Here is a 27,025-nt window from a genome sequence, read left to right on the forward strand (position 1 = left end):
AGTAACCAACACTGGATAAAAGCCAACAATACCAAAAATGTCTATGAAACAAATCTCATGTTAGTTGTGCTACATAATTTACATGTCAAGGTGCTCCGTCGTATGCTGACAACGGGCAAAGTCATGCATTTTTTGTTAAAATATTAGTAAATTAATAAATCCAGAAAACTAACGCTGTCCACCGACAGGAAGTCCCTTCACACCAGGTAACACTTTTGAATTGAAGACAGGACTCTTGACAAATGAATGAAGGGGAAAGGCAGATCTTCAGTTTTAAAGCCTGACCCCGTGTGGAGTTGCTTTCTATTTGTGAATTTCTCTTATTTTTCCTGAATTATTTATTTAAAGATATTTTAGCCAAAAATGCATGGTTTTGTCCATTTTAAGCATTCAAATGAATGAAGTGTGAATTATCGAATACAAGTAACATCAGATTTTTTCATTGATTTTTTGATGTTGTTTGCTGTTGTCCAGTGTTATTCACTATCGTGTCCAGTTCTATCAGAAACTTTTTTATCACCATTCTCCATGAAAACATGAGATTAAATACTTTTCTCTGTTACCGTTACAAAATACATGGGATAAGTAACAAATTAAAAACACCTAATTTTTTGATGGAGAATTCCTTTAATTTAGATAATGGACATTTCTCTTCAATGAGATCAAAAACCACTTCACTTCAGTCTATTTTTTACTACTTGATCTTGTTGTCTTCTAGACTGCGGGAGACGAAAGTTGCCTGTGGATCGCATTGTGGGTGGCCAAGATGCCAGCCTAGGGAAGTGGCCATGGCAGGTCAGCCTACGTTATGATGGCAGTCATCTCTGTGGAGGCTCAATTATTTCTGACCGCTGGATCATCACTGCTGCCCATTGCTTTCCTGAGTATGTAATATAGTTCAGTCAAATTGGATTGTTTTGTTTTATATTATGAATTTGGTAATGCTTAGTGTTTATTTTACCAATTTTCAAAAAAGATTTTGCTTAAAGTATGTGATGGTAGTGCTGTGGCTAACATTTGCTGATCGAGTGTTTTGGATTCTAATCTCTTGCCTTCTTTGGAGTTTGCTTACACTTCCAGTATTTGTGTGGGTTTTTTTTTCTTTAGGTGTTTTGGTTCAAATAAGAAGTTCTTGCTGGCTTCAGTCCTAATTGCACTTCCCCTTAATTTCCAGTGATGCTCTCAAGTATGTAATTCACTGTTAACTTGAAAGACTTTTGCTGGGTCTACTTTATCATTGCCTTAGGGAATTTTGAAAACCTGGATTAGGCTCCCATGCAGTCTCCTCTGCTTGAGACTAAACAGGTTTAATTCTCTGAATCTGTCACGGTAGGACATGTCCTCATGTCCCATGATGCTCTTGGTCATTCTCCTCTGCACAACTTCAAGTGCTGCTATGTCTTTCATGTAGCGTGGTGACCAGAACTGCACACAATACTCCAGATGTGGTCTCACTAGTGTATTATATAGTCTGGATATAACATCTCAGTATTCAACAGTTTACAAGATATAACCTAGCATTTTATTTGCCTTTTTAATAGCTTATTCACATTGCTTAGATGATGATAATGTCATATCAACATAAACTCCTAAATCCTTTACAGGGGTTGTTTCCTTTTTTGCAGAGTTTTTCCTACCATATCCCAAAGATGCTCTTGTTTTTGTGAATTGTCAATTTCACATTGGTTCTGTGTTGGCATAGTTGTTTGTTGAGTGGGGCCAAGGTTGAACTGGTAGCCCATTTAGGACTGGCTATTGCCTTATTCCTATTGCTGTTATCATTTGCTTTATCCTCCTGATTACCCTCCTGAATTCAACTGAGCGAATTTGAAAATATTATCTTTGAGAATATGTTTTTTGTAAGTTTTCATTATGTTATGTTATAAGTATGTGTTATCTGTTTTGTTCCTCCCCAGGAGAAACCGAGTTCTCAGCCGATGGCATGTTTTTACCGGTTCCATCTCCCAAACGTCCCCTGGTAATTACCTTCCAATTCAGGCTGTCATCTACCATTCTGGATATCAGCCATTTGTGGATTCAAACATTGATGACAACAGCAATGATATTGCTGTAATTTTCCTGGCCACCCCACTCACCTTTTCAGGTATCTTCATAACACATCTGCATCATCTGTATCACTGCAGAACATTTTTATAGGAAGTTGTCTGATGTCACTAAAGTATTAAATACAGTACATAATGTGGTTTAAATAGTTTTCTGGGTTAGTAGTTTGCAATTTTGTTAGATGAATTGCCAACCATGAATGCATTAAGTTTCTCCAGCATGTGAAAAGCTTCCAGTGTGAACTTAGCCAGTCACATGACTTGATCGTGTTTTTGTATTTCTTACATAAATATATAACTATGAAAACAATGAAATATTACACCTATATCTTTAACACACATTCCCACTTACACACACACACACAATTAAATGGTTAAATGTAACAAAAGTCATGCCAATGTAAATTCCCTGGACATAAGCTAAAATCTTCCCTGTTACCTATTGTGGACAGGAAAGTAAAAATCAGTGGGACACAGTTTTGATGTTTTAGACCCTGTCCACACTTCTACTTTTTTATTTAAAAATTCAGACATGAGTACCCGTTTTTACCTTTTGTCCACACTATGCCAGAAAAACGAATTTGAAACCCTCCTCAGAGCCATATGCTTCTGACAACACAGACTCAGAGTTTTGAAAATGCAGACTCTAATTGCACTCTGATTGGTTTGTGATTATTAATGGGTCCTTCTCTGAGTGAATCCTGCTCATTACAATGTCTCATTACCAGGTAAAAAAAACCCAACATATTTCAGCATAATGGATATACAGGAGTTGCTTTTCGTGGTGCTTATTTTATAGCTTACCTGCATGTATGAGCTAAATTAAATTTTGTACAGTTTGAATCCCACATACCATACTTGAACAATCACTGTAGTTTTTTATAAGTCCTGTGGCTGGCAGTTTCATCATCCCTTCAAGGATTTTTCCGCATGCTCAGTGTAGGCATATACATCTGTGTTTTTGGTTATTTTAGTGTGGACAGAGACGTCAAAACTCTACTGTTATTCATAAACACTGTTTTTAAATGAAAGTGGAGTTGTGTGGACATGGCTTTAGGCTATCTGGTCAATCTTCATGCACCAGGATTTCTTCAGAATCATTAGCACAAAATGGCCAAAGGACCAATTTCCTGTTTGAAAAAGGAACAAAGACTTAGTGTTGATTGATGTTTATAATGACTTATGCAATGCTCTATCAGCTCAGCCAAAGTGCTCCACTCAGTTACTTACATTTACACAAAGTTCCGACAGCATTAGTTGGTGGCTTATATCTTCCTGAATTCAGTGATAAATTGCACTCCTGACCTTAGAGACACATCCCCATGGACCTGCATGGTCCATTGTAAAATGAAACACATATCTCGCCCATGTTGGCAGTTTGAGATCTAATTCAGTGGAAAAATAAATCTGGCCAGAAATACAATGACTGAGTCCAGAATTTAGTGATGGTAACCAAATCCACAGGATTCAGTAGAGGGTAATATATTCTTCTACTCAGTCCTCTAATTCTGGAGTCTCCATATCTTCTACAAATGATATTCCTTTTGCCTTTGAGATTAAATACATGCTTTATACTCAATCTGGCAGATTTGACCTTTCATCTTCACAAGACCATATAAAGAAAGGTACTTGAAGTTTACCCCTTGATCCTTGTGAATTATTTAGCGATACATTAGTCAATTCAAAGAGCTGTTAAAAGTAAGGGATAAGTAATTACATTGTTTTTATTGGAAATTCATGTTATGCCTGCAATAGAAATGCAAACTTGAAAGCAAAGTTTAACAGAACTAGAGAATGATAGAAACGTTGTGGGAAAAACTTGGCTGGGATTTGTACCAAAAGATAACAAAATAATCAAATAATCATCGTCCAATACAATAGCTACAAATCAAAATCACCTAAACAAAAGCCTAAATCCAGAATAGCTAAATTCGCAAGACCTCTGTTGGTACCAAAACTATTAACTTATTCTGGTATTCATTTTTGCTTCTTGGTATAATTTTGATGGATTTTAATAATATCCAATTAGGGGTTTCAAAGACAAATATTCTAATTATAGCCTTAGTTTTTTTTTCCAGAAATTAAGTTTTTTGGCTTTTTTAATTTTATTTTGCACCGTTTTTGAGGCCACTTCATTTTGTATTTGGGTGCAACCATTTTATGAACTTGAGATTCCTATTTTCAAGTGTTTTTTTTATTTTTTATATTTTTGATTTATTTAAAAAAATTGTTCAGATTTGGGTCATCTGTTATTCCATATTAATGTTCAATGTCATTCACAAGAGGGAAGTGAATATGATAATCAAGGAAACCCTCCATATAAATGTGTGCATCTATATATACACAGACAATATGGAACACCCAAATACTAAAGCATTTATCCTATTCGAAAAATAGGGTTAGGTTCTGGCAGGACACTGGCACAGAGGAAGACGGTGCCCGGCTCCTTGAGGCTCAATTTCAATCCTACCACAGGTTGACCTACCAAAACCTTGTTACATCTATTACTTCCCATACAGTCAAGTTCAGTTGTCTTCAGGGTGCTTTGCCCAAGGTTGCAAGTGGCCGCTTCAGTGGGGCCAATCTAAGGACCTTACTAAACCATCTAATCAGTAGCATCATCGGTCAGAATGTACAAAGGGCAGGGACTTTAATTAGAGTGACCTTGTGACCCACATTTATTGGGAGTTCCTTGTTTATGGGGAATAATTGTAAGCCTGGTTCCAATCAAGAATGGGGTTTAGTAGCTTACTCATAAACAACACATGTTAATCCATTCAATGTAGCAGCCCTGGACATCTGCTGCAAGATAGGCCTCTTGAAATGTTTTTCGGCTGCTGTGCATGACCATGAATAAAAACCCCTAATGTCCATCCCCACCCCATCCCTCAGCCCGCAGTGAGGACTTTATTTATGAATAGGCATGATTATACCATGTTACACTTTTATAATAGCAGATAAGCGAAACGTAGGGAACAAAATCTGTGGATAGCTAGGGTTTACCAAATAAATATAGATAGATAGATTGATAGATAGATAGATGCTTTATTAATCCCAAGGGGAAATTCACAAATATATATATATATATATATATATATATATTGTGGAGGACTGCCGGCTTCATGCTCCAGCCCTCACCCCCAGGCCGCTGGGAGGAGCTCTCCCGACAGCAGGATCGTGCCCCGAGTTCCAGCAGGGCCTTATGGACTACGTAATGTTTTTACACAGCCCTGCTGGATACTTTGGGGGCCACCAGGAGTCGCTGTGAGAGGGCTTATGGGCTCTTTTGTGCCTTATGACCGGGAGTACGTCACGGTCATGTGACGGGAAGGAGCGGCGTGCTCGGGTTGAAGTAAAAGACTGATTGCCCTGACCCGGAAGGAATAAGGAACTGTGGACTGCTGGGACAGGAACACCTCCGGGTCAGGGGCTATAAAAGGACGATGCCTCAGTCCAGACACAGCTGAGCTGGGAGGTAGAGGAGCAAGTGTCTGGGCGAGGAGGAGAGAATATTTGGTTTATTGTAGTGTAGTATTGTAGTGATTGAATGAGTAGTGTGGAGGGTGCTTTGTGCACATTGTTAGAAAACAATAAAGAGTCTTGGACTTTTACCTGGTGTCTGGAGTTGTACCTGAGGGTTCAAGGGAGCACTAGCACCCCCCTACTGCCACAATATATATATATATATATATATATATATATATATATATATATATATATATATATATATATATATATATATATATATATATATATATATATATATATAGGTGCATTGGCAATCCGAAAATGTCCCTTATGTGTGTGTGTGTGTGTGTGTGTGCCGTGCCCGGAGTTTGTTCCTGCCTTGCACCCAGTGCTGGCTGGGATTGGCTCCAGCAGACCCCTGTGACTGACTGACTGAGAATAGCAAGAGTTGACAAATGTGACATTGGAAGTGTCTAGCCAAACTCCATCTAATATTGGGAACAATGAATACATGGATTTTTGTTATAATAAACTAAATACAGTAACCTAAGATTAAGTAACCTAAGATTCAGTTTTAAGGTATAACACAACTGGAAAACAAAATGTCACCAGTTATCCCAACCCATCAATTCATCTATCCTTTTTCTGGCCAGTTTATCCAGTTTAAGGTTTCAGGGAGCCAATGCTTATTCTGGCAGCACTACAGTGGCAAGAAGAAGTATGTGAACCCCTTGGAAATAACAGCACTTATAAAGTCTAGTTAAAAATAGCCATCCCATGTAAAAAAGGGAATAGAAGAAGAAGATATATACAATTGTCTTAAAATAGGGTCTAATCTAAGTTACAATAATGAACAAACATAATCTTTTATAATATCACATACATTGTAGAATTGTTCATGTAAATATTGAATACATCATTCAACCATTCACATATATAGTGTCTTTCATATCTATCTATCTATCTAATGGTTGACCACACTAACCAGTATCTCATATATGCATATATTTTGAATTTTTCATGTTTCTGACATTATAGTAACATTGTCTTTTTTTTCCATTCAGAGTATATTCAACCAGTGTGTCTTCCTGCACTAAGTCAACAACTTCCTGATGGAAAAATCTGCACAGTAACAGGATGGGGTAACACGAAATATTATGGTATGTAGGGCTTCATTGAATGGAAAGTCAGATATCCTCAAATTTCTCATACAGTGACTTTGTATTTTTATATTTTTTACACTCCAAGATAGTGGAGTTGTTGATCTCAGATAAATGTGTCTATAAATCTTAACAGTCTGCCTAAGTAGTGTTTATTTGTGAGTGAGGGAGATCTTTATTTATTGTTTCTTCGGCAAATTCAGGGTCTCTTGAACATTTGTAATTCAATGAACAGCACTAAACTTAAAATCAGGTACCTGCGATTTTAAAGGAAATTTTCTTTTATATATTAAGAAAATTATTTATTTAGTAAATTTCAGACAAGATTTGAATAAAAAGTCTGCCCTTTTAGAAAGAGGCCAGAGTGATGCCATGTGCAAAGTACCCATGCACAAACAACCAGCTACAGCCACCATATCCCACACTGTGCCTCAGTACTTGTCAAAGTTTCCAGGTCACTTTAAATTCTATAATACATTTTAAACACTTTAAAGTTTGCCTTTATTTTGAATAAATAATTTCAAACTACTAAATCAGTGTTTAAAGGCAGTGTGCATATCAATTATGCTTAGAATGCAAACTTATCAACTGTGCATTATGACACAAATTGCATCCTATCTGTGAGTGTAATGTCACCACAGCCTGAATGAGCCTTTATAAAATTTCACTCCACAGAGTTATAAATTTAAAAATAGATTTTTGATTTTTCTATATTTTAGACTTGTACCTATCCTTTTCAAACGTGCCTGACCTTTTTGAAATTTGTTTTTCAAACATTGTCTATTTTGCTCTTATACTTTAAAATAACAGTTACTGCCCAAACATTATCATAATAGGAGACAGTCCTAATATGACACGAGGTCCTTCACCATAAAGTTATTCAGATGTTGCCTAAACCTTTATTCCTTTTGGTGTAACTTTGTTAAGTTTTTTGCTTGCCCTTTTCTGACTAAAATCTACCTATTGTGGTCTATTTGATTAGTAAATTCCTTTATTAAAGTGGTGGACTGTAAACACGCGCCACACAATGCGAACAAAATCCTGCCAGCACACTTCTGTTGGGTTTTATCCTGCCATCTAGTGGTTATTAGTGCTACTACACCAGAGGCTAAGATTTAAATAGCAGCTGTAAACTATTCATTACAAACCATTTCCTAAATAAATTAAAATTAATTTTATGATTTTTTTTTTTAAATATAGGCTTAAAGTTGAGATGGACAAATTGATTGCAATTGCTTATACCACACTACTATAATGTAGACTTATCTTGTTCAACTGGAAGACAGTGGGTAACTAGTGTTCTGTTACTACTGTATTTCAAATAGAAAAAAATGAATTCTCACTTAGAGGATCTGTTCAAAACTTTCAAAAATATGGCAAGATCTAATTAATCAAATCTTATAAAATCATTTATATCGGGGGACAAGCATATTTTTCTGTCTTTTCTTGTTTTTGATTTATTTTTTCTTTTTATAGATTTGCTCTTATTGTTGTCTCTCCTCTAGTTCTGTCTGGCGGGGGTGAATTATGGTTTGTTAAGTTTGACAGGATTGTATGGAATGTTGTTTTCTTCAAATAATACCAATAAAATAAAAAATCAAAAATTGTCAGCTGGACACAGGTGCGAATCTAAGTGAATCTGTCAAATTAACCTGTAGTGTCTGTTTAAAATGATTTTGCCACAGTTCCTGCAAGTTACAATGATTATAATAATATCTTTCGAAGGGTTGGGAACTATGTTGCTGTGTTTATTTAACTGAAAAAGAATAAATACAAAACAATCAGTAGTGACAGAGCTTCAAAATGATTGCAAACAAACCATAATGCATTAAACACAGCATATCTGACCAAAACTCTAATTAACATTGGTTTAAAGTGCTTTAAGTGTTGTTGCAAAAATGAGCAAGAATTTTATTATTCAAAGGATTCTTCTACCCTTTGAAAAGGTGAATTATTAAAAATATAAGTGATATTCGGCAGTGTAACAGCTGTAAGCTGTAGTGGAGACCTTGATGGCTGAAACATTTATACTTCCAGAATTTTCATCTTAACATTGTGACATTGGTGTGGCTCAACAATCCTGTAATTATGAATGTTGTGCATTGCTTTCTGACATTTTTCTCACTTACTGAAGTACGGTCCATTTCCCCTCTCATCTTCAGTATCTGAAAGTTTGCTTCCATTCTATTCACATCCTTGTTCTAGAGGAAGAATCCACTCTGGTGGTGATCCAAAATGCCTCCTAATGTACTCCTCTTTCTTTTCTTGTTTATCTTCAGGTCAGCCATCAGATGTCCTACAGGAAGCCAATGTGCCCGTAATTAGTAACAATGTTTGTAATGGAGAGAATTTTTATTGGAACCAAATCACCAACACAATGTTCTGTGCTGGTTATGCAGAAGGAGGCATTGATGCCTGCCAGGTACGTTTATCACAGAAACTTCAAACGTCCCTAAGACTGTTGACATTTTTTCACTTAGTATTATTGTAGAATAATGTATGACAAAAGAAAGTAGCTTTGGAAAAAGGATATTGAATTTTCAAGATATTATAAAGAAAGTTAAGACTGGCATATTGAGTTATTGATTTTCAGTTTTTTTTCCCTGAGACAGTCTCTTATGGTGTGTTGCATTCCATGTGGGCAGGTAGAAGAATTCTGTTGGTGGCTCAACAGGCTTCTTGTCCGTGATGGAGTGGATGTAGTTGTCATTTTTCACACTGGAACAAATGACACAGTTAAGGGCATGTTGTCATTTCCACCACCCATATTTAAAGAGTTAGGTGCTAAGCTGAAGAGCAGAACTGACAAGGCGGCCTTCTCCTAAGTTTTGCCTGTGCCATTCATCCATCCAGGTAAAACCGAAGGCGTTAGAAGATTTAATGTGTGTCACAAATCTTGGTATAGAATACAGGGTAATAGGTTTATGGGACATTGGGATGTTTCCTAGGACAGATCTACCCTGATGTGACAGGTTTTATTTGAACCAGAGGTGCACCAATGCATAGAAGCAGGTTAGTCAAGGATTGTGTAACCAAGGGAATGAGAGGAACAGGAAGTTTATGAATGGACAATAGTAATAATAAAAATATATCAGGTAAGTTTGAAACTTGTAGTCCACAGTTAATAGGCAAAAATAAAATTAGTAAAGTATTAAAAATCAATTTCCTAACTGCTAAGTAGTATCAAGAATTATATAAGTCAGTTGAAGCTGTATGTAGCTGCACATAATTATGACATTACTATACAAGAAATTTGTCTAAATCGGAGACATGAAGATGACTATAACATTATTGACTACATATTTTTCAGGAAACACGGGCAAAATCAAAAATTTGTTTATGTGAAAAAAAATTTGACAGCTTGTTGTGGTAATTGGAGACCAAAAATGAACTGGAATAGCCTTGCAAATAGCTTAGCATAGTGATTGTTTATTAAAACAGTTTGTTTAAACGCCTTTCTACATTTGCTATTCTTTTCGAATCATGATGGATTTCAATGGGTAGAAATGACTGAGTCCTTATGAACTAATTTAACACCGCATTTTGGCAGGACAGCTATTTAAAGTAAAGCTGTTACATTGAATGTTATTACTGTAAGGCTAATTTTGAGGAGGTGTGTCAGTCTTAAAATCCATCCATCCATCCATCCATTATTCAACCCGCTATATCCTAACTACAGGGTCCCAATCCAATCCCAGCCAACACAAGGTGCAAAGCAGGAAAAAAAACCCCGGGCAGGGCACCAGCCCACGGCAGAGTCTTAAAACCATAAACTGAAATACAGTTTTCTTAAATTTTAACATTTCCTGTACGTCAGAAGAAACATTCACTGTAAAATTTCGAAGTACTGTAGTAAAAAATGAAAGAGAACTTGGTAGTAAATTGTAAAGAAAACAGCTGTGTAATACATCCAAAACAAACAATGTGTGTGTGTATGGGAAACATGTTAAAAAGAATAGAAGGAAAGCCTAACGTCATTTAGAGAGAAAATTTGTAAAAATTACCCAAAGAAATTATTTCCATAGAAAAAGAATGGCCAAGGAAGGAGTGATGTGTGTAAGGAAAGGGAAGATGTCGCTAATCAACACAGATGGTGAAATAGTGAATGCTCTAAGGCAGGGGTGTCAAACTCCAGTCCTGGAGGGCCACAATGGCTGCAGGTTTTCATTCTAACCATCTTCTTAATTAGTAACCAGTTTTTGATGCTAATGAACTTCTTTAGCCTTAGCTTTAATTAGCTTGACCCTTAGTTGTTTTTTCCTTAATTAGCAGCCGGACAGCAATGAGACACAAAACAAGCAGGACATGACCAGCTCACCTGTACCCATCAAACAAAATCTGAAAATAAAGATGAAGGTCTCCGTAAGGTTGATCCCTCAGGTTACCAAAACATTTTAGGAGTTCTTAGAAAAAAACAGAATATAAACAGTTTTGGAAATGTCTGCTGTGGCAAAAAGAGAGCAGCAACAAGCCATGGAATTGAATAACGGGTTTAATTAACAGCAAGCATCAGCTTCTCATTAAAGAACCGGTTGGAGTTTGAAGCCCCAGTTTAGCTGGTCATCTGTTGGCTCGTTTCATCTCTCATTTCTGTTTGGCTGTCATTTAATGAAGAAAAGAATCAATTCAGAAGACTTAGTCCTTAAAAACAGGGCTATTAAAATAGAGGGAAAAGAAGTTAATTAGCAGTGAAAATGGGACACTGATTAGGAAAAGGGTTAGAAAGAAAACCTGCACCCACTGCGGCCCTCCAGGCCTGGAGTTTGACACCTGTGCTCTAAGGTAGGGGTGCCGAACTCCAGTCCTGGATGGCCGCAATGGCTGCAGGTTTTCACGCTAACCATCTTCTTCATTAGTGGCCAGTTTTTGCTGCTAATTAACTTCTTTTGCCTTTGTTTTAATTAACTTGACTCAGACCCCTTAGTTCAGGGGTGGCGAACTCCAGGCCTCAAGTGCCGCAGTGGCTGCAGGTTTTTATTCTCACCATCGTCTTAATTAGTGACTAGATTTTGCTGCTGATTACTTCTTTTAATTAACTTGACTGAGATCTTTTACTTTAATTAGCTGCCAAACAATAATGAGACACAAAACAAGCCACCACATGACCAGCTCCCCTGTGCCCATTACACGATATCTACAATTAAAGAGAGGTGAGGGTCTCAGTAAGGTTGATCTCTCAGGTCACCAAAACATTTTGACGGTGCTTTTAGAAAGAACAGAAAAACAACAGTCTGCTGTGGCAGAAATGAGAGCAGCAACAAGTCATGGAATTAAATAACGGGTTTAATTAACAGCAAGAATTGGCTTCTCATTAAGAAAGTGATTGGAATGAAATTGGTTGGAGTTTGAAGCCCCAGTTTAGCTGGTCAGTTAGCTCGTTTCACGTCTCATTTCTGCTTGGCTGTCATTTAATGAAGAAAGGAATCAATTCAGAGGGCTGAACTCTTCCAATAGGGCTATTAGAGTGATGGGGAAAAAGTTACTTAGCAGTGAAAACTGGTCACTGATTAGGAAAAGGGTTAGAATGAAAACCAGTAGCCATTGCAGCACTCCTGGGGCCTCATGTATAAACTGTGCGTACCCACAAAAATGTTGCATAAGAACTTTTACACATGGAAATCGCGATGCTTAAAACCTAAACTTGCCGTAAAGCCACACACATTTCCACGGTAGATCATACCCTGGAATACGCAAGTTCTGTGCTCGGTTTTGCAGACTAGCGGCACCCAGCGTCAAAGCAGTGCTACTGTTCCTGTGTGGTTACCCTTTCTTTTATAGGTCCACATCCCTGACACGGCTTTATAAATACACTTAAATTAACCGCATATTGTTTATTAGTTTAATGCATCTGATTGTAATTAACCTGTAACAATATAATGGTCCACAGAATGGCCAAACTATTCTAAATACAATAGCTGCTTTAGTGTTGTTACTCTCACTGCACCTTCTTCTTCTTCTTTCAGCTGCTCCCATTAGGGGCTGCCACGACAGATCATCTTTTTCCATATTACTCTCACTGCACCACTCAGAGTATTTATATCACTGTATCTGAGTTGGGAATCACAGATCTCCAGCAGCTGGTCAGAAAGAGAATTATCGGTATACAGCATCAAGCACACGCTGTCTCAGCCATGCTGTCTATTGAACTGCTCTCATACGGCAAACGCTTCAGAGCCTTTATGGTACGGACCTCACGGTTCAGAAACAATTTCATCCCAAGAACTCTAAATGCACTCAATCAGTCCATCAAGTGCTCCTTGTAGAATGCTTTGTACTTATAAGTTCAATTACCTCACTGTAAACTTGCGATACAGTTATAATATTGCACAACCTGCTCCACTTTATAAAGTGCGTATTTACATATGATGATGATATAATTTTTAATATGAAATGCAGCAATATATGTTTATTACATTACACTGATAAAACTTTAACTTAATTTAAAAAATCTATATTGTTAATAATTAAGCATGTGAGGACACGGTGCCACAGCAATAGCGAGGCGCTGGTGCTCCGATCACAGATTGTTCCTGCCTTGCGCTGTATTCTTGCTGGAACACTGGAAGGATAGATGGATAGAATAATTAAACACGTGCTATGAAGATATTTCAATGTTCCTTAAAAGTTTTGAAGAATCGTCGTTGTAAGCTTACAAATTGCTTATCGTCTATTACAGAGCTGATTGTGTGGCGATTGGGTATTTGGAGAAAGAAAAGTAAGGACAGGAATTGGAGGTTAGTACGTTTGAAAGAGACAGTACTGCTGCAATAAATTATTTAATCGAAGGTAGCACACGGCGCAGCAAGCATCTTGCATGAGACATGAACAATCACTGCCCCACCGTGTTCCCATGTTTAATAACGCGCTTTAACTCCTATCATCATGAAAATGATATCACGTATACATCTAAGTCTTTTAATTATTCAGAGAGCTGTAATATTATGAATGTAATGGATTCTGTGTCCTGTCAGAGGAAGAGAAAGCCAGTTTAAGAAGCACGTAGTGATTCATACACATAGAGCACACAGAAGATCAAATACAAAACAAAGCATTTAACGTGCTACTTTAGTTACAATGGAATTTGAGAAATTAGTAAATTAAACAATTTTAAGATGAAGTTTATGATGTTCTCCTTTAATGACAAAATAAACTACGTGATTAAAGTGGAAATTTTGAGATTACAATTAACATTTCGTGCTTTTTTCCCCCACTGTGTGCTTTTATTTTTTCTCTGTACCCTAATAAGCTTTCATATGACACTCAGACGGTGAACTACAACTCGCCTTTTCACAGCGACTTTGATATCTGACAACTTCTTTTTTATTTCGGGCACTGTGCGACTTTGTGAACTTGAACTTTCGAGTTTCCCCGACATGTTATGTCACTCGATCAACTTCCTTTTCTTGTTTATACCACTGTTTAAACCAAAAAAATAGTACGTTTTTTCTTGCCTCTACTTGGTATTGGCTGAAATTCTTCTATTTTCCCTTGTGCTTTTGCCATTGCCATTGGAGGAGTTGGGGTGGGGCAGCAGGCGCATGCAAGTGCGTTAATTTTCACGCTGACTGGGATTTATGTAGCGGAGGATCGTGAAAGCTGGCGTTCGCACAGATTTATGCATCTGGATTTTTTTGTGCGTAAGTACATTTCTGCTTTTGTTCTTACATCATGTTATAGTGCGAATTTTACGCAAGGCATTATGCATGAGGCCCCAGGCCTCGAGTTCGCCACTCCTGCCTTAGTTCTTTCTTTTTCCTTAACGAGGAACCAAACAATAATGAGACACAAAACAAGCTGTCACATACCTGAATATAAAGAAAGGTGAGGGCCTCTGTAAGGTTGATCTCCGAGGTCACCAAAACATCTCTACGGTGTTCTCAGAAAAAAACAGAAAATCAACAGTTTTGGAAATGTCTGCTGTAGCAGAATGAGAACAGCAACAGGCTGAATTAAGTAATTGGTTTAATTAACAGCAAGAATTGGCTTCTCTCTAAGGAAATGATTGGAGTGAAATTGACTGGAGTTTAAAGCCCCACTTTAGCTGGTCCTTTGTTGGCTCGTTTCACATCTCATTTCTGTTTTGCTACCATTTAACGAAGAAAAGAATCAATTCAGAGCACTGAATCTTTAAAAACAGGGCTATTAAAATGGAGGGAAAATAAGTTAATTAGCAGTGAAAACTGGTCACTGATTAGGAAAAGGGTTAGAATGAAAACTGCAGCCCTCCAGGCTTGGAGTTTCACTCCTGTGCTCTAAGGCTTTACCATATTTGTGAAATTTACACACGTGAAGAAGTTCCTAACCACCCAACAGTTGCAGTGACTGCAGGGACGTATTTAGTGATTTGGAAATTATAGAGAGAGATGTACTGCTGGGGTTACATAAGAAATCTAACAGCTGGGACTAGGTAACACTTATCCTTGAGTGCTTAAGCAGGTTAAGGAGTACATATACAAAACTTTGACTTGTATTATTCCCCATTAGGAAAATTCCTACAGATTGGAAACTAGCAGTTGTCCACTATGTAGAAAAACTGTGACTGAGCTTATCCAAGTGACTACAGACCAGTAAACTTAAAATTCATTATGTCTAACTTAATGGACGAAATTATTAAAAAAATGAGGATCATATGGCAAGAACAGGTGTATCATTAAACTGCATTAAAATGAGGGCCCCCTGATTTTTTGTGTGTTTTTTTTTTTGTTTCTTTTTTTAATTATGCATTTTTATTTCGGTATGAGCGTTTCCTATTTAAGAATATGTCGAATGTGTAAATGAAGAGGTTTGAAAAGTCCAGTTCTATCTGAAAAAAGAGGAGATCAATTTTAGGAACACTTTGTTCATAAGACTTTAGGCTACTTCTTGATTTTCATTAACCACTGAAGTGGACCAAGCTACATTTTAAAAAGGAACAGGTATGTACAGTTTATAGAAAATTGTTTTTTTTTTCACTTGTTTGCTGGCCTCACACTGATCAGCAAACACCTGCCAACATGGCCGGATGTGCAGTGTGCAGTTTGAGTCGTGCAGTGTGTGTTTAGTCTTCGTACCCCTTATTGTGGTGGCTTGTCCCTTTTTTACCACAAAGTTATTCATTTGTGAACTTCAGGTATTGCTGTTTTAGTTTAGGTGGTTCATAGCTAACAGAGGGGGTGGCATGGTGGCGCAGTGGTATTGCTGCTGCCTCACAGTTAGGAGACCTGGGTTCGCTTCCCAGGTCCTCCCTGCGTGGAGTTTGCATGATCTCCCCGTGTCTGCGTGGATTTCCTCCCACAGTCCAAAGACATGCAGGTTAGGAGGATTGGCAATTCTAAATTGGCCCTAGTGTGAGTTTGTGTGTGTCCTGCGGTGGGTTGGCACCCTTTGTGCCCTTTGTTGCCTGGGATTGGCTCCAGCAGATCCCCGTGACCCTGTGTTCGGATTCAGCAGGTTGGAAAATGGATGGATGGATAGCTAACAGAGTCTTCTGAGCAGCTGGTGGGTGCAAGCTTCTCATTTCACTTAATTAAATCCAAATTGTTGCATTTTGTCAGATGATGACATTGTTAATGGTATCACAATGATGCAATGTCCATTAAGGCAAACCAGGTACCAGAATCCTTTATTTTTTGCTTTTTTTTTGTTTTTGTGGTTTTTTGTTTGTGGAAGGAGCTTGAACTTGCATGTCTTGCTAAAGAAGGACAGATATTATTAATTACATACATTCTCATAAACATTAGAAGTCTGAACACATATGGCTTCAAAACAACAATGTTAACATCCTGAAGTGGCCGAGTCAGAGCCCAGATCTCAATCCACCTGAGAATTTGTGCCTGGACGTGATAAAGGTTATTCACTGACAATCCCCATGCAATCTGACAGAGCCGATAGAAGCCTGTGCACACAGATTCAAAGCTGCCACATCTGCCAAAATATTTATGCAATACATTATTTTATTTTTGTAATTAATTCAGATCACTGTGCAGAGTTCTGTTTTCGCTTTAACATTAAATATTTTTCTTTTGTTTTTTATTGTAAAAAAGACAAGATAAATCCACAGTGATGCAATGTTGTACAACAATAAAAGATGAAAACTACCTAGGAACTGATTTGCTTTACTTATTGCATGCTTGATTTTTCTCTTCCACACTTATCCCAGATATTTCTTAAACACCTAATAAAAGGAAAAAAACTAACAGAAATAAAATATTTTCAATGTAACTGACTTCTGTAAAAATACTTTGGAATAAGATAATTTAGACAGCCATTAACCACCTTGATGTTATCCTTGAGCATTCTTGGGGTCAGAATTCTATGTAAAGACAGGATTTCCCTCAGCATATAGCCATTATGATGAAATGTACAGCATTACGCCTGAATAACGCTTGGGACAGTATTCTGCTGCCATCTTGTGGATAAAATAGCACATGCTACCAAAAAACATGAAAATCATGGGTTTTGCTAATCTATGCTAACTCATAGATACTGTACAGTATTTACAGTATGAATTGGGCAAAGCCTTCAACCAAAACACACAATGGTGTTTAAATGTGAAGCTGTAGAACAAATTAAAACTGAACCACTAGTTAAATCAAGCAATAGTTATCACCACCGTGATATGCCTGGTAATTTCAGTTGTGCAATGCTGCAGCCGGGTGAAGTATCTACATGACAAAAAGACAAAATTAATTTGATCTAGTGGAAGGACAAGAAAGACATTAGCCTCCTAAACAGTTCACAGTGCAGCAACTGTCAATGTCCATGTCATGGGAAATGTGGAAGTTACCAAACCTTGTGCTGAAGAAGCCTACAATAACACAATGGGCAATTCTACCTTTGTAAGCGCAAGCAACAGAAAAATAACTATAGGAAAAAAGAAACACGCTTCTACTGTCCTGATTGCAATGTCGGGCTGTACAGTGGTGATTCTTCCAAAACAGATCACACGAAGGACATGTAGTAACTCTTCATCAGTACAGCAGTGGACACTAAACGTATGTTTCCCACTGTGATTATGTTGACATTATGCTATTTACTTGTTTAGGTTGCACGTCATAACATTTTTTTTGGTTTGTTTTTCTGGGGGTACATATAATGCTAAGGATGCTGCAAGAATGAATAGATGGATGGTAATATCTGCAGTTTTCCTTTGTGTTTTTAGGGAGACAGTGGTGGTCCCTTTGTATGTGAAGACAGTATCTCTAAAACTAGTCGCTGGCGACTTTGTGGTGTGGTGAGCTGGGGAACAGGCTGTGCTCTGCCACAAAAACCAGGGGTCTACACCAAGGTGAGCCAGTTCCATGAATGGATCTACAATGCAATGAGGGTAAGTAGTAGAAGCCACTCTTCCTTCCCCCCACTGGGCTTTCCATATTTCAGTCCTTCTTGGCATACTGAGCTTTATTATTATGGCACTTTTATCTGTGATTTACATATAAGACAAAGATGTGCACTTAACTCCTTTTTTGAGTAATATACCAAATAAATGGTCCATCCTTTTGTGGTACCAGAACTCAGCTGACATTCAAAACAAATACTTCTTCTTCTTTTAGCTGCTCCTGTTAAGGGTCACCACAGCGGATCATCTTTTTTCAAATCTTCCCGTCCTCTACATCTTGCTCTGTTATACCCACCTTTATACCACATTTATGTCCTCTCTCACCACATCCATAAACCTTCTGTTAGGCTTTTCTGTTTCCCTCTTATCTGGCAGCTCTATCCTTAACCTCCTTCTCCTAATATACCCAGCATCTCTCCTCTGCACATGTCCAAACCAACTCAATCTCGCCTGTCTGACTTTGTCTCCCAACCTTCTAACCTGAGCTGACCCTCTGTTGTACTCATTTCTAATCCTGTTTATCCTTGTCACACCAAATGCAAATCTTAACATCTTTAACTCTGCCACCTCCATTTCTGTCTCCTGTTTTTTTGGTAAGTGCCAACGTCTTTAACCCTTATAACATAGCTGGTCTCACTACCATCTTGTAGACCTTCCTTCTCACTCTTGTTGGTACCCGTCTGTCACAAATCACTCCTTACCACCCTTTTCCACTCACCCCTCCCTCCTGCCTGAACTCTCTTCTTCATCTCTCTTCCACACTCCTCGTTACTCTGTACTTTTGATCCCAAGTATTTAAACTCACCCATCTTTGCCAAGTCTACTTCCTGCATCCTCACCTATTCCTCTGACCTCCCTCACACACACATGTATTCTGTATTGTCCTACTGACCTTCATCAATCTCCTCTCCTCTCAAGGGACCCCTCGACCTGCTCCCTACTCTCGCTACAGATCACAATGTTATCCTCAAACATTATAGTCCACGGGTACTCCTGTCTATTGCAAATAAGGAAGGGCTCAGAATTGATCTCTGATGTAATCCCACCTCTACCTTGAGTGCATCCGTCACTCCTACTGCAGACCTCACCACTGTCACACATCCCTCATAGATATCCTATACCACTCTTACATACTGTACTTCTCTGCCACTCCCAACTTCCTCATACAGTACCACAACTCCTCTCGAAGCACCCTGTCATATGCTTTCTCCAGGTCAACAAAGACACAATCTGACCCTTTCTGTCCTTCTCTATACTTCTCCATCAACACCCTCATAGCGAACATCACATTTGATGTGAAACCATACTGCTGTTCGCTAATCATCATTTCCCTTCTTAACCTAGCTCCACTACTCTTTCCCATAACGTCATGCTGTGATTCATCAATTTTATCCCTTTGTAGTTACAACAGTTCTACACATCTGCCTAATTCTTCAAAATTGGTACCAGTACACTACTTCTCCACTCTTCAGGGATCCTCTCACTTTCCAAGATTGCATTAAGCAATCTAGTTAAAAACTCCACTACCATCTCTCCTAAACACCTCCATGCTTCTACAGGTATGTCATCTGTACCAATGGCCTTTCCATTCTTCATCCTTTTCATAGCTGTCCTTACTTCCTCCTTGCTAATCCATTGCTCTTCCTGATTCACTGTCTCCCCATCATCCAGCCTTCTATCTCTCTCATTCTCTTCAAAAAGATTCCAAAGAAAAAGGTTAGAATGAAAACCTGCAGACACTGCGGCCCTCCAGGACTGGAGTTTGAGAACTTTGCCTTTGGGCATCTTTATTACAGAAACACACACTCATACACTTTATTTTATATGGCATCTTCCTACACTAAACACTATTAAAAAGTGCTTCATAAGTACAATGGTATATAAAAAAACTGAATAATTAGCATTCTGTTATAGAAGAATGTCAGTTTCACACATGAAACAATTCCATTAAATAAGGAATGGTTGGCAAAAATACTCACAGCATTGCTCCTCACAGGGATCTATTGCTCTGAGTCCAGAGTGTTCATTCACAGGCCATCACAGTGCGTCTGAGCACAGATATAAATAAAGCAGAGTGTAGCTTGCTTTTAATATACTGTAGTACCTGCAGTTTCAAAGTGATGATTGTCTACTCTGTAACACTGGGATAACCTAAAAACAGTAAAAGTCGATACAGTAACTCCATTAATTATAATGGTAGGAGTTAAAGTGCAGCCAATGCAAAGAAGGAAGTCATCGATACAATTATGGGGAATGGAAGTCCATAAACAGGTGCTGGAAACATTTGTATTTTATAGATATTTCAGTCATTTTTAGCATGAATTCCAGTTATAAATTAAAAACTAAAATTAAATTGAGTTCTAATCCAATGCTTTACACTATAAAATACTACAACTCAATTCAAGGCCATGAGGTATTGAGCCTCATCTGGCAGTACTGAAATGACATCAAGGCAGAAGCCAACCATAAATGGTGCACCAGTTCATCGTAAACAATTGGTTTATTAATTTATTTTCTTGAACATTCATTACAATACAAATATTAATCAATTAAACAATCAACATCAGTTTTAATATCCATCTATACCTCATTCTCTGCCAATGTATTTCTTTGTTTCCAGTCTTTGAATTTCTCTTTTAATCTTTATTTGTTTCTCTTTACAGACATATTCTCAAAAGGCTGGAGTTTTTAGCTCAGGCTAGCAGTGTAAGCAGCTGTGGACACCTGTTGAAGGATATTTTGAACTGAAAATGTGAATCTCATGCAAGTTTAGATGAAGGACTTTCTATGACTTTGACTGTATATTTCAGGGGAAATTGGGTGGATGCCTGTATCTTCTCTTTTACTGTATTGTTTTGGTTTCTTGAGCCAGGTAATACTGTTGCTTGCTTTTGTGAGCAGGAACAAGACCACATAATGACAGGGTATTAGCCCTAACAGCAATGGTTCAAATGATGTAATTAGCTCACAGACATTTTCATTTTGAAATTGTCTGATTTATTTTTATATCTATTATACTGAATGTGCAGAATATATCTTCTTCGTCACTGCAGGAGAGCATTCAAAAAGGATGTAGCACAAATGTTTTAAAATACAACCTAGGTTTATGGTAGAACATCCATCCATCCTTTTTTAAACCCCCAGTTGTGTGTATTATAGTACATTTTCTCCTGATATACTTTGGGGATGTACAGTACATAAAGGAGAAAATGGACACTTATTAGAATATGAGACTTCACTTTCTAAGCTAATATCTAAGATAAGCCTAATGAAAAAATTATTTTTTGTTGACCCAGTCTTTGGAGATATTTCCAAAAGTGCTGCTTTCAGGTTCACAACTCAGCCTTTTCCGTTTTACTTCAAGTTGTTCTTATTATTTTTATTTTTCCTGACATACAAATTAATTTATAAAGAGAAATTAATCTGAGGCTGCAAGGGGTTTTCTTCAGGTAGTTCCATCAGAAAAAAAATTTATGTGTAAGGTTCATTGGCGACTCTGAATTTTCCCATTGTGAGCGAGCATGTATTTGAATCGGAACAAACTCAGTGTACATTAAAAATCCTAGATTGAGGAAACACCTACCTTCTGTGTGATCCTAGTTTGTCTTTTTCTATGCCATTTTTCACCTAACCTCAGAAAGGAACAACAAGAAACTAGAACTAAAAAGCAGAACTAAGCTAATGGCCAGATTCTATGTGTTTTTCCAGTAAAGACAAGAACCTATCCAGAGTAGTCACTTATATGTTTATTACTTTAAATATAAGCAGTCAATATTTACATACTCACACAAATGATATATGGTAATTGTTTTTCTACTGTTTCATATTTTTGTTGGCACAGTTTTATACAGTTCCCTTTTTCCAGCTTCTTTTAATATTTATGCATTATGATTGAGTGAGGAGAATTGTTAAGGTGTCAGCCTGGTCATCCATGTTTCCTTCTAAGACAATGAAAACAAACATAAAAAGAAATTAGCCAAAAATCAGGCTTCAGGTCGCTTTGTTGCCTTACAGCTGGTCAATCACGCAGTGGCTGTCCTGTGCCATGCTCTGTTCACAGAGTGCCACCCCCTTCCGCCAATCTCGTGACTTATAGGCAGGAGGCCAGAAGGGGTGGAGTCACATGCCCTCACTGGGTGTCTTCTCTGTGCTGTGGAAGAAATAAGAGAGGCCATGATTAGCGACAGCACCCCCTCTCAACCCGGGATGGTATCACATATCTTAGAGGAGACCTGAGGGTGATCCTCAGATGCTCATGCATGACCGCGCACATATATACATTTATTCCAATCCTCAGCACTGTCACCAGCCAATCATATAGCAAGCTGTGCTCCAGTGTAAAAGCAACTTAATTTTTCACAAAACCAAACATTTCCCAAAACAAAAGTAGTCCAGGCCTCTAAAACAAGAAGCATAAACTCTCATTTCCCTGACACATCTTTTTGTTTTTTATGGTGAAAGTCTTTTATTTTCTGTAACTGTGAGGAGGTAACTGTTGCTTTAATATTTAAGAAAGCTCTGCCATTGTCACAATGTTCACTTGTTCAGTCTTTTCTGGGGTCTTTACTACAATATTTTGTGATTCCTTGTATCTGCCCTACATTTCTTCGTTGTCGTTGCCCCCTCATTATGTTAGTGTTTAATACTGGCCATGTTCTGGTCTTGTACTAATCGTCACTCATCATTTGTTGGTTTTTTGCCTTTTGCCTCTCATCACAAATGTCTGTCACCTTTCCATCCCTTTGAATGTTGCTGAAAATCTATTAAAATGGTTACCAGTTTAGCAAGAAAAACAGCTTAAGGTTTTCCATAATAGTTTCTCTTAGCCGTTAATGATTATGATTAAATATACTGTCACTATTTAATGATGATTTATTTTAGTAATGGCGATGTACTCTACTAATCAGGAAGAACATCTTTAATGTAGCTTTAATATTTCAGGTTAAGTTTAAAAAGTCATAACCTAATGTTTCTCGTAAATCTGAGTATATTTATAACATGACATTCTGATCCAGTTTAGGGTTGCCTGGGCCTCAGGCTTATTCCAGCTGGTCACACAGCAAAAACCAGCCTTTGTCTTGGTGACAGACCATTGCAGGGCACACACAATCACATTGTGCCAATTAAGAGTCACCAATTAATGTTACATGTATGCTTTTGAGGATGTGATATTTTTCTTAATTAAAATTGTAGAATTTTAAAATGAATAAGTAAATACATCTCATCATTAAATATTTAAATATTACAAATACGATTAACTATTAATATGAGGAGAAACTTATCAACTTCAGGTCATTGCTAGTTTATGCAAATCTCACGTTTGCATTTTGCTTATTTAAATGCCAGCTGAAGACTCAAGTTACAGAAGTAGATATTTTTATGATCAGGGTAGAAATAGTCAGCTCAGAAATGCACTTTTAATGGACTATGTGAAAGTGCGGTGGAAAAAAAAGATCAAAAAGAGCAACAGCCAAAACACTAAGCAACATTTATTATTAGAAAAAAAAATCCAAAGTAAATCTCAACGCTGACTAATAATCTTTACCTTACATTTAATAATCACACGATTCTTCACAAAGTTGTGAATTTTATCCAGAATCTTGGATACTGATGCATGTTTGCCACCATCTTTAATACACCTGGTATGATAAAGTCTGCTGTTCATGAGCCGAGCAACAGGCCCATGTTAAAAAGAAAATAGCCACGGAAATGCAGAAGCAGCCCAAAAAGGTGTTGTAGTAAACATAATAAATGATATGAAATAATAATCTTAATAACACAATAAATAATAGCCTTCTAAACGTTTACCACCAAATATTATTAACTATTAAAAGTTTAATGACATTATTATTAAATAAAGTACATGTTCTGGTTCATGGTTGTATATGGGTTCTTAGTGTATAATTGCATAATTCTTTATTTTATATACCCCGACAAAGCCAGGCAGAGACATGAGTTTGCCACACAACACATGTTTATTCATGGTGGAAGCGCTTTTCTTGCTCCCCACAGCATCACAACACAAATAAACAACACCAAAGCCCAGTCCTTTTCTTCTCTGTTTCTCCATCTCCATTCCTCTCCCAGCAAGCTTCATCCACCTCGTCCGACTCTGGCTCCCCGAGTAGTGGTGGCAGGCTCCAGAAGGACTCCAGGTGTCCAATGAGCTTCTTCCGGTAACACTTCCGGGTGCGGCGGAAGTGCTGCTAATAGGACACAGGAAATGACCATGGGCCACAGGCCCCAGCAGTATTGAGCTTCCTTGCTCCAAACCCATGGCCTTGCTACAAGCCAAAGGTGCTGCCCTGTAGTGTTCCGGGGGAGATAATAACCTGAATAAACTCTCCCCCCCAGTCCTTCCCATGTGTAAGGGCCCTGGCAGTCCACCACTATATATATATATATATATATATATATATATACATAATAAAGTGAAGGGCATCCCAAAGCATGTGGCATATCATCTAAGATGGGTTCAAGTCTGCATAATCATTGTAGACCTCAGTGTATTCAGCATTAATGTTTCCTAGAATATATTACATAATGTATTAATGGAATGAAATGCATTTTGATATGCATGTAGTAATAAACTGCATTGCATTTTTCATTCCAAGAAATGGCTTACATCAGCACTGCTTTTATGAGTCCCATACCAAATGGCCAGAGCAACCAGAGTGACGCACAGACATTTATCCTTTTATGAAGTTGGACGATAAGCTGATTTCTGTCTGTTCAACAGTCACTCTCTGTTAATGACTGCAGTGCACCATCAAATGGCATGTATTTTGTAATACATTTAGTAATAAAATACATTGCATTTTTCATTCTAACCAATGGCACATTACAAACATTATCACTGCCTTTACGAATTTACAAATACCATACCAAATGGCATATAACAAAGACACTTGTTTGTTTATTAAGGTGGACATTATTACCACGTATGTTATGCAGGTTTTCTAGTCTGCCTTATCATACACTAAACCATCTCATCAGCAGTTTGTTGAATCATAGCAAGAGGAGACTATATTTGCTAGATAATGATGAAAACAATTGGATTGGTTTTACTTGTAACTTACACTATGGTGGATTTCTGCAGTCGTGGTTGCCAAGTCTGAAATCTGAGGTCATTACTGCAGGAAAGCCAAAAAATAAACATTTGCCATTTTTTTGTCCATCTACAGTGTTTGTTTAGTACATTTTAAAAATGGAAGCAGTAGTTGTTTTAATAGCTTTTTGTTGATATTAAGCTATATCTCATATAAGATCTTCAATCTGTTTCAGTGTAAATAATAAAATAATAAATACTTTTTAGGTTTCAGCTTAAGTAATTACTCCTAGGGTGCTTTTATTTTCTTAACTTGGTCTTTTTATTTTACGTTAAAATTGAGCTCGGCTTATTATCCATGTGTTTGATACAAAAGTGCCTTTTTCTGGCCTATGAATGTGTGTAGCCTTTGACTGATTATGACCAAATATTAACTGCAATGAAGTCTACAATGCAATGACTTTTCTTAATTATTTTTAATTCTAAAAAGGAATTTAATTGTATTACACAGCATATTTTGCACACTGGATACCTGGTCAGTGGACCCGGAGTTTTTTGTTTGTTTTGTTTTTCTGTAAATATTCTTTTTGCTTGATATTTCATGCAGCTGTTTATTTTATTGCATTTTTTTGGTCTAAACCATATAACATTTTGATTGCAGGTAATGATTTTTAATTGTTAATACCATTTTCATTGCTATTTTTTGTATTATTTTGAAATTCATAAAATCTCCGTTATTAATTTTGATGTGTCAATGTGTGATTATTTACAGGGTATCATCTAATCGTCTGTGCCAAAGCCTCCTGCATTTTGTAGGTTGCACTCTCTGTTTTAAAGGCAATCACATCAAAACTATATCTGGAAAGTTAAATAGGAAATTAAAGCACCCTTTCGATGACTCCTCATACCTACAGGGCTATTAAGGAAACTGAGATGATAAAAAATGGTGTGCTTGATACCCAAAATAAGTTATACGAGAGAAGTATAAATGTGGAGATCTCAAATACATCCATTCATCAACCCGCTATATCATAACTACAGGGTCGCAGGGGTCTGCAGGAGCCAATCCTAGCCAACACAGGGCATAAGGCAGGAAACAAACCCCGGGCAGGGCGCCAGCCCTCTGCAGATGCACGCACACACATACCCACACACCAAGCACACACTAGGGACAATTTAGGATCGCCAATGCACCTAACTGGCATGTCTTCGGACTGTGAGAGTACCCAGAGGAAACCCACCCAGACATGGGGAGAACATACAAACTCCACGTAGGGAGGACCCGGGAAGCGAACCTGGGTCTCCTAACTGCGAGGCAGCAGTGTTACCCACTGTGCCGCCATGCCACCCTGATCTCAAATACAACAAAGAAAAAAGACAGAAAGAGTTTGTGCTTAATTTCTTATAACAAATTGGTGTGTCTCAGAGTTGCTGGCTTCCTATCCTGTGGTGTGATGCATCTCCACTCCACATACTTGCTCCATCTCATCTCATATTTGTCTAATTGTATCGAGATTATGAGATTCAGGGGGTGTACTCCTGCCATTAAGGATAGTGCCTTAAGTAGTAATGATATTCAGATATCCTTGGCCACTCAAAAATTACTCTACCCATAACCAGGGACCATGTGAATACAACCCTCAAAACTACGCCTACAGCACTATTCTATACTGCTCAAAAGAATTAAAGGAACACTTTTTAATCAGAGTATAGCATAAAGTCAATAAAACTTATGGGATATTAATCTGGTCAGTTAAGTAGCAGAGGGGGTTGTTAATCAGTTTCAGCTGCTGTGGTGTTAATGAAATTAACAACAGATGCACTAGAGGGGCAACAATGAGATGACCCCCAAAACAGGAATGGTTTAACAGGTGGAGGCCACTGACATTTTTCCCTCCTCATCTTTTCTGACTGTTTCTTCACTAGTTTTGCATTTGGCTACAGTCTGTGTCACTACTGGTAGCATGAG

General features: G+C 37.7%; 1 protein-coding gene across 2 annotated transcripts in view; it reads left to right on the forward strand.

Annotated features, from left to right (window-relative positions):
- Positions 1 to 25,799, forward strand: part of hpn (hepsin) — a 110,978-nt gene extending 85,179 nt beyond the window's left edge. For both annotated transcript variants that reach the window (XM_039773621.1, XM_039773622.1), the window contains exons 8-13: positions 719 to 884; positions 1,917 to 2,104; positions 6,596 to 6,691; positions 8,971 to 9,113; positions 17,832 to 17,996; positions 20,672 to 25,799. In XM_039773621.1, the coding sequence (XP_039629555.1) occupies positions 719 to 884; positions 1,917 to 2,104; positions 6,596 to 6,691; positions 8,971 to 9,113; positions 17,832 to 17,996; positions 20,672 to 20,710 (797 nt within the window). In that variant the 3' untranslated portion in view covers positions 20,711 to 25,799. The remainder of the gene's footprint in view (positions 1 to 718; positions 885 to 1,916; positions 2,105 to 6,595; positions 6,692 to 8,970; positions 9,114 to 17,831; positions 17,997 to 20,671) is intronic.
- The last annotated feature ends 1,226 nt before the right edge of the window (positions 25,800 to 27,025 follow it).

The sequence above is a fragment of the Polypterus senegalus genome, chromosome 12 (genome assembly GCF_016835505.1).
Source record: "Polypterus senegalus isolate Bchr_013 chromosome 12, ASM1683550v1, whole genome shotgun sequence".
NCBI lineage: Eukaryota > Metazoa > Chordata > Cladistia > Polypteriformes > Polypteridae > Polypterus > Polypterus senegalus.